This window comes from Podarcis gaigeae, assembly GCF_964106915.1.
Source record: "Podarcis gaigeae genome assembly, chromosome: 6".
In the NCBI taxonomy this organism is placed as follows: domain Eukaryota; kingdom Metazoa; phylum Chordata; class Lepidosauria; order Squamata; family Lacertidae; genus Podarcis; species Podarcis gaigeae.
The window spans coordinates 40,396,071-40,409,311 of NC_139682.1; the positions used below are offsets into that span (position 1 = coordinate 40,396,071).

At 43.2% G+C, this 13,241-nt stretch overlaps 1 protein-coding gene across 3 annotated transcripts in view; it reads left to right on the forward strand.

Moving 5' to 3' along the window:
- The window catches only part of SLC26A9 (solute carrier family 26 member 9), a 59,624-nt gene that overhangs the window by 24,163 nt on the left and 22,220 nt on the right, over window positions 1-13,241 (forward strand). For 2 of the 3 annotated variants that reach the window (XM_083745475.1, XM_083745474.1), the window contains 7 exons: window positions 4,169-4,308; window positions 5,028-5,138; window positions 6,101-6,276; window positions 7,880-8,044; window positions 8,913-9,065; window positions 11,233-11,315; window positions 12,194-12,341. In XM_083745475.1, the coding sequence (XP_083601601.1) occupies window positions 4,169-4,308; window positions 5,028-5,138; window positions 6,101-6,276; window positions 7,880-8,044; window positions 8,913-9,065; window positions 11,233-11,315; window positions 12,194-12,341 (976 nt within the window). Of the gene's footprint in view, window positions 1-4,168; window positions 4,309-5,027; window positions 5,533-5,684; window positions 6,277-7,879; window positions 8,045-8,912; window positions 9,066-11,232; window positions 11,316-12,193; window positions 12,342-13,241 lie in introns of all 3 variants that reach the window. The other variant, XM_083745476.1, reaches the window with a different exon arrangement.

The following is a 13,241-nucleotide window of genomic DNA, read 5'->3' on the forward strand; positions in this document are numbered from 1 at the left end:
CTGATTCATTGCCACTATTGCTGGCTTGCTGGCTTTACTCACTCTTGAATATATTTTTTTCCAGGAAGGAGAGAGCAATAATATTCATACCCATTCTCTAAGAAACCCACCCAACCCCAATGCATATTAGGAGTATTTGAAAAGAATAAAACAATTGTGAAGAAGACATTTGTGCCAGCTAGTTTTGTCATCTTTTGTGGCACTTCAGTTGTTATTGGACTCAGTTTTCGTTAACCTCTGCCAGCACGACCAAAAGTGCAGCAACATCTGAAAGGCCATGGTTTCTCCATCCTGTCACTCATTTATTTTTTTAATTACATTTTTGGTCCTTTACTGCTTTAAAGCAAATTTAAGTTCACTATATACAGTGATGCATCGGGGCTCTAGGTGAGAAATCACCCTGTTTCAAAAAGAGGTCAAAATAACAGTGAAGACTTGGTTTATGCAACAGTGTTTCCTAGATACCGTATTATTCCTTCTTGGTATTAAATGGATTATTTCTTGTTCAGCTAAAGAAACAAGGTGTGGTACATAAAATTAAATGAATGACAGGCCCTGCCCTGAGGCTTACAGTCTAACAGACTAGACACACATCAGAAAGGGAGGAGTCAAGGGGAAAACAGAGGTCTGAGGTCAGTTAGAAAATGTCAGAGGGAGAAGTGAGCTTTGATCAGTCCCTCAGCAGAGTGAGCCGGTGTGCCCTTAACAGAGGTGAGTGTGTGTGTGTGTGTGTGTGTGTGTGTGTGTTTGGTAGGAGGTTGTAGGTAGCGGGGAGAGATGAAACAATTTCTGGGGTCTTATGCTGCTCAGCGATTCTCATATCACACATCCTCCCCCCTTTCTCACAGAGACATTAATGGTGATGCACCCACACATAGAAGCAGTTCACACAGTCATTTGGTCCTGCGGGTATGGTTAGAAAAAAACAGGCATGATGCACCTCTCTCGGGTCATTCCTTGATGAAATGGTTGAACCTCCTTTGTCATATGATGGGACACATTCTTAATAATAATAATAATAATAATAATAATAATAATAATACTTTATTTATACCCCGCCCATCCAAACAGTTCCCAGATAATGTTACCCACATCAGTCAGTGCTTTGCTTGAAACTCAGACCCCATGCTTAGGGATGGAGTTGTGCTTTTTTTAATGAGTTCACATTTAAAGATAAGCCCACCAAACTGCCACTTTCCAAATCAATATGCAAACTGAAACACACTGCTCCTTTGAAATTCACCCTTTTCTGAATTTTGTATTGCAGTGGTTCAGCCAAAAAATTCTAGAAATGCATAGAAATGTGCATATTAGTGAATATAACATACAAAGATGCATTATATATGGGGAAATGGCTCTGAAGAAATGTGTACATAAGGCAAAATTGCAGCCAAAAATGTGTTTTATTAGGAGAAATGCTAATGAATTTTCATGAGAATTTTTGATCTATTTTTTTTAAAAAGTTGCAAATTTCTGGGGAAATGTGGAGAACTGGATTTAAGACTGTGAAAATGAATAACTGAAAGAATCAAAACTGACAGGTCCATTCACCCCTACCCATTCTAATTAAGGGACTTGCTTAGATACAGACAAAAGAGCACAGAGACCACTCAGCATTAGTCGAGTAAGGTGTGTGAACAAATACATATAAAAGCACAAGCCATGCGCAGGAAATAAGCAACTTGCGACCAGGTGTTGGATCCAGAACATTAGTTTTCTCCACAGTATGTGTTTGTACTGAACTGCAGGACTTTGGGTGGATGGCCATTTGATGTATATATTCTCTAGATGTCGACTGGGTGAAGGCATTGCCAAGCAAGCATTAATTAAGTAAACTGGATGCATTACTTTGGATTACACAATGATGTTGACTTTAGATTTGGGTGGCACCCAGCGTGACTGAATGGTCTCTTAAGTAGACAGAGCTGTGGAATCATGCCAAAGGAATAGCTGCTCTCTGAGTGACTTCACAGATGCTCAGAAGAGTGCCACCTAGGGGAGAAAAAATAAGTACAGACATAGCTAATTTAGATACCTAATTCAAAGCAATCTGGTTCAGTTGCAAATGCAGCACATTCATCTTATATGGGACACATTAATGCTTGATGAAGAGTAGCAATATCCTAACCGTTGCCACTTATTACAAAAGTATAGGTCTTTTTTCTTTCGGTCAGGGCATAAGCTCAAGCGCAACAAAAGTGGAGCTGATGTTAAAGTCAGTCACTTTAACATGAAAATTGCAAATTAAACTGGGCTTGAGGCTTTTCACATTGAATTTAGCAGTCTGCTACAAGGTGTCAGTGCATCTGAGAGCTGATTCTTGCCTCTTCTTTGCCTTAGCTGGTGTGCTGTCAATATTTTTCAGCTTGGACTGCCTTTTGCCTGTGTTTTTCTGCATTTGGCGTAGTGGTTATGTGAGCGGTGACTCTTAGCTGCAGTGTCAAAAGTGCAATAATAATGGTAGGAAGAAAAGACATAGCAAGAAGCCGCAATCTGTTCCCTGGACCTACCCAGCCAAGCCTTCTTCGATAGATATTGCAAGGCATTATAGGCAAGGGTAAACAGAGCACGTGGTCAGCCTGATCTTAGGGTGCAATAACAATGCCCTAGACATTTCCACTGGACTGATATCAACTGTGGCATCAAGTTCAGAGGGAATGCAAGCAACTTTAACCCACAAAATGCTTTGCATCACAGCAAACTTCTGAGTGGTTAACCTTACCTTACCTCTCTGACCTTACCACTCATTCCTTTATAAATAAAACAATGCTCACAAGACAGCCCACAGAGGACACAAGAGCGGTGAAGAAGTAGGCTGGCTTCCCTGCTGCCACAAAATGGTAGGCATGTTTATAAATGCTTACACGTGTTGGGTCGATTTCACCTTGAGACTTGTGTCACCAGCTCTCTGGCATCTTCATTGCATCCTCTATCTTCTCATTTCCTCCCCTCCATGTGTCAGAGAACAATTAAAAGTGGATCTAGAGGACAAAGGCTGTGCCATGTCCTGCATGCGATTAGGACCAAAGGGGCTGAGGGTGGAGGTGGAAAGAGAGGGCAGTGTATAAAAGGATGGAGGAGCCACCACTGAAGCCTGAAGCCCTTCCAGCTACCACTGCTGGGCTTGGCTGCACCCCCTGGCTCCTCCCAGCCCCCAAGTGTCACAGCATGCATCAATACCTCCCACCAATATTTTATTTAAGTTGGCACCTCTGCCTGAGTCTCTCTGGGCAGCTGCAGCCAATCAAGAATAGGCAGCACTAAGCTAGATGTGCCAATGACCTGATGCAATGCAAAGCAGCTCTGGGAGGAAGCAGTAGGACTATTTTTGGAGTAAACATTCAAAGTCAGTGCTTAACTGTGCAGTTGTATCTTGTTGATTTCTCATGTCCCATTGCTGAAGCAGGTCACATACGTTGTTCTGCTAACTACCGTATTTTTCATGTATAGGACGACCCCTACTTCTGGGAGCCCAAAATCAATAAATCAGTATTTTTAAGTTGTTCAGCTTTTGGGGGAAATCGCCCAAAAAAGCTGTTGAGCTTTTTCTGAGCAATTCTCCTCTTGATCCCCGAGCCAAACTCCTTCCTCACCTGGGCACCGCTTCACCTCTCTAGCCAGCAGAGCTGCCAGCTCACCCAAGACCATTGCGGGGGGGAGCATTGTCTTGTTCACAGAAAAATATGGTAATCCACTGAGCAGGCTGTATCAGGGCTGCTTGAACTAATAATGTGATGGCTTATTACCCTCATTGTGTTTAGCCACCCAGTAACAACCCACATTGATTTTGCTGAAATTTTGTTCGGTTTGACAAAGGATCTTGATTTTGACGTGTCATTAGCCTGAGCAAACACCCACCACAGAATTCAGCTGGGCATCTTGTTCTCCGGAGTTTGAGGGAGGCTAGGATAATGGTGAGCTGACCCATTACTGCATTAAACACAATGAAAGGCTAATTATGAATAATAGGAATGGAACATTTTTTCCATTGTGTACTTCATGCCAGCACTGTGTGGGCGTAGAAAACCACGGGACCAAAACAGCAGCTCTTTGCCCTGCCTGCATAAAGTGCTGGGTTCAGTAAGTCTTCTTATAATAATTCACAAAATATCTAACAGTGGAAAAGTCTCCTATTAAATTCAGTACCGTCTTTCTCCTTTCTCACTAGATGTTCACCATCCAGATTCAAACTCATCCTGTACAGCCTGTTTCCTATTCTTGTATGGCTTCCAAAATATAAAATCAAAGATTATATTGTGCCCGATGTCCTTGGTGGAATCAGTGCTGGGACTATTCAGGTGCCTCAAGGTGAGAGAACTTTGCCCTTTCCATATCACTACCAAACATGAGTAGTTTTACCAATGGAAAAAAAATGAGGAAATGTGTATATATCTTGGTGTAACACATTAGCTAAACTATGGCAGGTAATAGATTTCAGCTTATGACCCACTTTAGTTATGATCAGTGAAATGAAGATGTCTATTTACTCTGCTCTGGTTCATACTTTTAAAAATCGGCCCCTCCCTAACGTGTAGGCACCTCACACCACAGCCATAGGGGGAAGTAGCATTTGAACCAGGGTGTCAACATTGACACAATACTCCTGAAATCTGTCACAAAGTTCATTTTCTCCAAAATGTGAGAATAAATCATGTAAGCAGGCTCTTTTTGGAATTGGGTATCTGTATGTGTGCTCTATATCAAACATTACTACCCCAATGCATTTATAAGGATGGGACTGCACAATGTGGGGAATTTTTAACTGGAACATGGATCTGCATTGGCATCTTGGTTGTGTAAACCTCAGCAATAATGACAGAACAGTAATGTCACCCTTAGCCTGCTTCCTGAGCACCCCAAACATCTACTATCGTCTTTGTTACCTAACCTTTCTGATGGTGCCATGCTGAAAGGTTGGCATACCTGCTGTAGAATCTGCCATGGTGTGTGGCATCTTGTTTTCATAAGGCAGACTTGAGCATAGTTAGGATGGAAGGTCTGATCTGCTTTTCACTTGTGTTTTTTAGGTATGGCCTTTGCTCTGTTGGCCAACCTACCTCCGATCAATGGGCTCTACTCATCCTTCTTCCCTCTGATAGCCTATTTCTTGCTAGGAGGTGTTCATCAAATGGTCCCAGGTGAGGTCTTCTATTCCACTATAGTGACCGTATTAAGTGCACATATCTCCTCAAGCTTTAGTACATAAACGGGAAGTTTGCACTAATGATATGAAGAAATTGCTGAAGGGCAGAGGTGGGGAACATCTATCGTCAAATATTAGTTGACATGTCTCTTATTCTTGGTAATGGGGAGGAACCACTGGTGGAGGAAGGTGGGTGCGGGGGGTGCGCCCTGCTCTGTGTGTCATCCCTGAGCGGGGGTGACATTCAGTGCACCGCCCACCTGCGTCTTGGACTCTCACGCCTACCACGAGCCATCAGGGAAGGGGAGAGCTGCTGCGCTGCTTTGACGGTCCCTTCCTATCCCCTTCCTGCTTGCCTGCCTCTTTCCCATCCTCTCCCCTGCCTGCCTGCCTCCTCCAGCCAGGAGTGTGGCACAGCAGCTCCCCCCTTCCCCTGATGGCTGGCGCTAGGCACGGGAGTCATGGGCGGGCAGTGAGCCATTGCCCCGTGCTTCCGGCTAGAGGAGGCAGGCAGGCAGGGGAGAGGTTGGGAAGGAGGCAGACGAGCGGGAAGGGGAGTGGAAGGAAGCGGGATCAGTGGGTGCACGTGCGGCTATCCTGAGCCTGGGAGGGCACCCTCTTGGGAACGCGCCCGCCCTGTGCAGCGCAGGCATATGCTCCGCCACTTGGAGGGCCAAAGAGTAGGGGGGATGCCATGCAACCTGTTTCATAAACTAGTTGCAAGGTTGGGGGAAAGAGATCCATAATTCATTTTATGCCATTATCAGTCATGCACCATTCAGCCGCCTTACGCTACTGCCAGTTACGTAGATGAAATTAAGCAGAAGGGTAGCCCAGCCTGGCCCATTGGTCTAAATATTTTTGCAGTCTTCAGCCATCTTAAGCACTAACTGTCACTACATACATGAGACATGTTCTGCATGAGTGTAAGCCAACCTTTGTATGTGTGTTCCACAGGCACTTTTGCAGTCATCAGTATTATTGTGGGGAATGTCTGCCATGAACTGGCTCCTGATTCCGACTTCGAGTACTTTAACCACACAGCCAATGAGGTGATGATTAACAACACAGCCATGGAAGCAGCCAGACTGGAGATCTCTGCCACCTTGGCTTGCCTGACAGCCATAATCCAGGTAAGGATGCCATGTATTCAGAACTGTGCAGAAGGCAGCCGTGTATAGAGTTTGGCATTAACTGCTCATGTATTGAACAGAAGGGAAAGCAAAGGGATGACTATTCTAGCATTTGGAAGCCAATGTAGAAAACAAAGATGGCTACTTGAGCTGTATGGATGAACATATGCCTTTAAACACCCATGTATATGAGGAGATTTCACCCCTCCCATACCCAAGAATCTCCTGAGAATCTCCTGAGGTCTCTGCTGACTCTACAGAGAGGAGGAGCAATGTACTGCTCTCTACTTAATTAGTCAAGTGAGTGAATCTGTGTGTGTGAGAGAGTCAGTCAGTGTGTCGGAGAGAGAGTGCAAGAGATCGTGTTTATAGATAAGATTGCTGCTAAGAGCAGCTGCAGGCACTCAGAGTATAGCATTGATTTATGCTCAGAATATTTAGCTCTGTATATAGTTTTGTATTATAGCTGTAGTTATAGAATAAAGGAGGATATTTTACAGAGCTGCTCTCCGAGTGGTTTATACTCTGCAAGACTCTGCAAAACGCTGCTGCGCAACGACTGTATTATTGAGACAGTGAATCCGGTGCTCTCAGCTCCAAGCTGTGAGTCCACAGCACTGTGACCTGTTCCTGTGGGAAAGGAGGTCTCTGGCAGTGCTACCCAGCTCGCCTGGCCCAGTCGGGGCTGTAGTGCATGAGTCCAGTTGGTACACTGGCTCAAGGGCGATGCTGACAGTATACACATCTAGAAACTCTAACTGTGTCAGGACATTACCATGCATCCATAGATGTTCATCGACACATGTTTAGGTGTGTGTGGCATCAATACGTCAAGTGTTTCCTACATGAAGCACTGGTATACCATGTTTGCATATCATATGTGGAGCTGCCCTTATACTGATGCCCAAGATGAGGCAGCAATACTCTTTACAGGTAGTAAGCCAACAGCTAAATATTGGTGTAGCTCAGGAAGATCTGTTCCCTGCCTTATCTGCTGTTACCTCATCTCTCCTGTGACAGGGATGGGTCACATATATTGGGTCAGTGCCACACTCCTACACTGGAGGAAATTCCTCCTGCAACAGTTATCTTATTCATTTCCACACACAAGAGACTAGGGATGAAAGGAGCTTTCAATTCCGGTTATCTTCAGTTCTTCCCCTTTCTGCAGCAATGTGAGATTATTATTATTTTCAAATCCTCATAAAAGTTCTTCAGCATTTCAGTGTGAGGTTTTGACTAAGCTATACATTTTTGCAAGCGATTCCTCCTAATGTAACACATTTTAGTTTGTTGTGTTCACTTGCTATATTCATTTTTCTGCCCGTTTCCTCCTGTTATATGTATTTTTTTAAACAGTGGTTGGTTGGGGAACTGCATTGCAAAACTTATATAAGTGTGAACTTTGAAGGATGGCTATACTTTGGTTCCCATGTTGATTTGGAAAGAGCAAATTATATAAACTCAGCTTCATTTGCACACTGAACTGAATTTCTTCCCTATCCAAGATTCCTGTGGACTATAGTTTGAACTATGGGATATCCTTCTGAGAAGTTGTACTCATTATTCCATCTGGCATGCCTGTCTGTCTGTCTGTCCATAGATATGCCTAGGATTTGTGCAGTTTGGCTTCGTTGCGATCTACCTCTCAGAATCCTTCATCAGGGGGTTCATGACAGCAGCTGGCCTGCAGATCCTCATCTCTGTGCTCAAGTATATCTTTGGCCTGAAGATTGACTCTTACACAGGACCCCTTGCCATTGTTTATGTAAGTTAGTTACCAGAAGATGATATGATGGTTATTACCCTAAACTGCCTGATTGTGACAAATGATATTAATGATTAATTTCCCTAGTCAACTGACTGGGCCCAGGAAGAGTTGGCTTGCTGTTTAATGCAATAATGAATGGCTGAGATGTTTTTCTTTTCTTTGCCTTAAAATGCAAGAACAAATGAAAATAATAAAATAAAATAGATAATTAAACCATATATTTATGAAAGGAAATGTGATCAACTGGAATGAAGAAAGCATGAGGTCAGGAAAGGAGAGATATTTCAAGAGAGAATGGCAGGCTTGCAGAGTCTCCCAAATCTTGCACAGAAGGCAGAATTTTGCTTGACATGGTGCTGCATGGCAGGAAAAGCTCCACCTGGTAAATTTTCCCTTCTAGATAACTCTTCAAAGGTACAGGAGTACTCTTAGGGTCCTGTAATTCTAGGAAATGTGCACATAAGTGACAGAGTTACCATTAATTCTTCCACATTTTAATTATAAGGGATTAGAAGAAAGTGTTTGTGGAGTTATGGAGGCTGCAGTGACCTGCTGCGCGCCTCTTGAACCTTTCTCTGAATTCCCAGCTGGATGCCGTTGTTGGAAACAACAAATCAGATTAAATGCATCCTGTCTGGTCAGGCCCTGCTTACTGACCCTATAATTAATCCAGAGCTGGCTACTGCAGGGACTGTGCTGCTTTGAGTGCTAGCAAGTCTCAACAGCAGACTACAAGGCTAAATAATGGCCACTGATGGACCATCTTCATGTCTTGGAAAACAAACACCATGGCATATCTCCCAGTCATGCTGAAAAATGCACATGCTGCCCTTTTCTTGTTTCATCCTTCTTTTCATTTTTCTAGACTTTTATTGATATTTGCAAAAACTTGCCCAAGACCAATATAGCCTCCCTCGTCTTTGCATTGATCAGCACCGTGCTTCTGATTATCGTGAAGGAGCTGAATATGAAATACATGAAGAAGATTCGAGTCCCCATTCCCATGGAGATTGTTATAGTAAGTAGTAGATGCTGAGCTCTTTCTTTCCCCTGCTTTTATCAAAGTGGTTAGAGGGCATTAGAACCTCCATTGTAGTGCCTGCCCTCCCTTCTCTTCAGATGCAGAGATAAGTTTATAAAAGAGCTGTTGACTATTCAGCTAACAGAGTGGTCAAAAATACACCCAAGGAGGAAATTGATGCAATAATTCACTCCTGGGGGAAGTATTACACTCAAGTTTTCTGATTTGAGATAAGGAAGCTGGCATGTTTCTGGTTGTACTAGAGGTCTTCTGAGTCCTTTCCAAATGTTTGGATTCTCCCCCCCCCCCCCTTTGCACAATAAATGCCCAGTTATTTGTGCACAAAAGTCTACCATATCTGATGAAATGGATGAAATCCTTCCCCAATTAATTTGTTAAGGTTTTGCAAGACTCTTGGTTGTTTTTATTGCCACGAACTAACACAACTACCCCTCTGTAATTTGACTCAGGGAATTCAACCATCTTCATTCAAGATAATGCTTCTGTTGTTTTAATAATAACATGCTTTCCCAACTCTTGGACAATTTCCTGTTCATAAGCCATGCTACGCTACAGCTTGGTACTATATGGATGAGAGGCCACAAGTCTTCGTGAAGCAGACTTTCTCTTTCCACTTTCTTAGAAGGAGGATTTATGCCAAGTTTAGTTTCACTTTCAACAAAGCTCTTTTTAGCATTACTTATGAACTGGGAGTCGCGGTTTATAAAAACAGTTATTTGCTAAGCAAGGCAGCTTCAAACCAGTCCTTAGCCTGTGCCCCTTTTGCACACCTGCTGTGACAAACTGGTCCATGAAGAAGTTACCATATTTTTTGCTCTATAAGACTCACTTTTTCCCTCCTAAAAAGTAAGGGGAAATGTGTGTGCGTCTTATGGAACTAATGCAGGCTGCGCAGCTATCCCAGAAGCCAGAACAGCAAGAGGGATTGCTGCTTTCGCTGCGCAGCGATCCCTCTTGCTGTTCTGGCTTCTGAGATTCAGAATATTTTTTTTCTTGTTTTCCTCCTCCAAAAACTAGGTGCATCTTGTGGTCTGGTGCATCTTATAGAGCAAAAAATACAGTATATATTAAAAACGTTAGGGTATTATTCATCTGCAGGCTCACAAACCTGTTGCTGATACTAACTGCATCATTAACCTATATATCCCACCAATTTAAACAACAATGCAAACTTGTGCTCTCAGGTGTTTGGTCAGCCAAGGTCACTAAAGAAAAATGTGCTGATATGGCCAGCTTAACCTTGACTCGTGCTTCAATGAGTCTGGGTGAAAACATCCTCAGACTATACAGCAGGAAATGTCCATGCAGATAATGCAGTTGTATTCCAAAGTATTGAAACGTGATAAGACAGGAAGCTGTAGTAAGATGCTTACATGCCTCAGGTGATCAGGGAGGCAGGAGGCCAATGTACGTGCTGACACCCAGGGAGCATTTGTGTAATTAGAGCTGTGGGAAATGCAAAGATTTGGGCAGACCTTGTCTTTGGTTTCAATTTACAATCACTCCAAAGTTTGCTATTGCAGCAGTGTGAAATGAAGCTTGCTGTTCTAATATAGGAATGTGTTACATCCACCTTACTCTGGTTTTGAATAGTATTGGTGGAGACAGGATAACAGAAAAAGCAGAATTTACTCAAGTTTCAAAAACTGAAATGTGCAGGAGAGATGCCGTGAGAACAGGAATCCATGTGAACCATGGCAAAATGCCCAAATAAAACTTTCTCTGACTTATCAGCTTTATTATAGCGGTTAGCTCTAACACAGACCTGTGACCAGAAAACACTCTTCTCCCAGACTCTGATAATTCTCTATTATATATTTTGATCTACCCAGTAGCCACCATCTTCTTACAAAAGAGACTTTAAATGGAGTGTCCTGACAATAAATGGAGCAGTCCAATGCATCCACAAATTTAAACATAGCTGGTAGATATGATAATGCAGGACTAACTTCTACATTCATTCATTTATTCACTATCTACAGGAAAACTACTCTCAATGGATTTCTCCCCACCTTAATGCAAATCAAAATTTATATAAACTGAGTCCAGTTCCCTGCTGAAGGAATATGTTAACAAATTTAGCTTGTATGAAACTGAAAAATGTACTGCTAGCCTAAAGCCTTTTTTTATGCTTCGATTTCAGGTCATTGTAGCTACTGCAATTTCTGGAAGCTTTGATATGCCTGATAAATATGACATGCCCATTGTTGGCCATATTAATATGGGGTGAGTCAATGCACAGGATTATTCTCTTTCCAAGAGTTCCTTCTCTTCCAGAACAGGGTTATCCTAATGATGCCAATCCATGAATCCCACCCACTGTATTTAATAATGAATATATTCTGGAAAAAGGGCTGAGCCAGACATGATTTGGAAGATTCATGAACTAAAAATAAGAAAACTTGGAGAGTTTGCAGCAAGGTGAGCAGTGGAAAGAGGGTTTTTTTAAAAAGAAGAAGAAGAGGCTTTTTTTACTCCCACTCTGCTGCAATCCCCCCCCCCCAACTTTCCCACCAGCTCCCAGAATTAACAACCAGCCATGTTGAAGGTGAGGGCAAGAATAGATAAAATTGTGGGCCCTTCTGAAAACAAGTTGACACAGAGCTTGCAGTGGCTGGATGTGTTTCAGCATCTCTAAATGGAATGGAAAGTAGGGCAAGCTTAAAGTGGACAGTGTCTGCAAGCTTTGATTTATATGAGTCAGTCCTTTAATGAATTACAAGCACAGTATAATTGCAAAGTGGATAATAACCATTGCGGTATAAAACTGTACCATTCATTCTATGCTGCCGTGGCTATTATAAGGTCTGCACATGTCAACATTCCTGCGCTGAAGGAATAAACAAGGGTTTTTTGTGAGGGACAGGACTGCCTTCTAGGCTATTACTATGTTTGTAATGGCTTGAATCCATTATATATTAAGACCAACTCATGCATTACTCTTTTGGGGGATAACTGGGCAGAACTGAATCTTGCTTCTACATCACACACACACACACACACACACACACACACACACACCACCATCTCTCTGGTCCATTGGTTTCATCTCCAGCTACTTGTTTTCTTATCCTGTCTGCTTGATTTTGTTCCTTTGATGTTAGATTTCCATCTGCTACTCTTCCTGAGGTAGGCAAGTGGAAGGACATGATTGGCACAGCTTTCTCACTTGCCATCGTGGGCTATGTGATCAACCTGGCCATGGGCAGAACTCTTGGAACCAAGCATGGCTATGATGTGGACCCTAACCAGGTAACATTTAGTGGCTCTTTACAGAGAGAGGAAAAATAACTCACCCCAAAGTTGGCCATTTCCAGAGTTGGAGTCTAGTGACTTGTCCTCAGAGAGACAGTGCTAAATTTATAGGAAGAAAAGTAGGGGGCTCTTAATGATATTTCCAATCCCTGCCCCTGACTCCCCTCAGTTTTAGTCAGTTCACTCCCCTTACTCTTCTAACAATAGTATCTAAGAGAGCCTTCACAACAAGTAAAAGGACCTCCTCATAATTCAAACACTGCTATGGAGAGTTCCCCTTCAGACTCCTCTTAGTAACTGCAACACACACCATGGACGGATTAAGTTGCTATCAAAGAGGATCCAATGGAGGCCAAGTTACAATAATCTCCAAGCAGTGAGGCATTGGGTGTGCAACTGCCTGCCTTATCAGGCTAGGCAATTTTCTCAACGCATCAAAAAAACTAGGGAGAGAAAATAATAGAATCATAGAGTTGGAAGGAACCGAATGGGTCATCTAGTCCAATCCCAGGCAGAGCAAGAATCACACGAAGAGGAGATAACATCTGCCTCACATGAAGAGTTTGCCTTATGGGAGCAGTGGGGAACTTGTGGCCCACCAGGTATTAATAGACTCATGCCTGACCTACTGGCTGAGGCTGGTGGGTTGGAATCCAATAACATCTGGAGGACCACAGGCAGGGAAGGCCTGTCCTGTTTCACCACCTGAGGCAAAACAGGAAAATGCCACCCCTGCCACGGTTTGCTCACTGGGGTCACAACGGTGACAGATTCTGACATCTTGCTGGAAGTCATTTCTCAAGCGGTGGCACCCCTTGGATTCCACACCTTAGGCAACTGCCTCACTCTGCCTGATGCAGACCCCTCTCCCCCGGGACGCCCCTCTGTTTGTAGCCT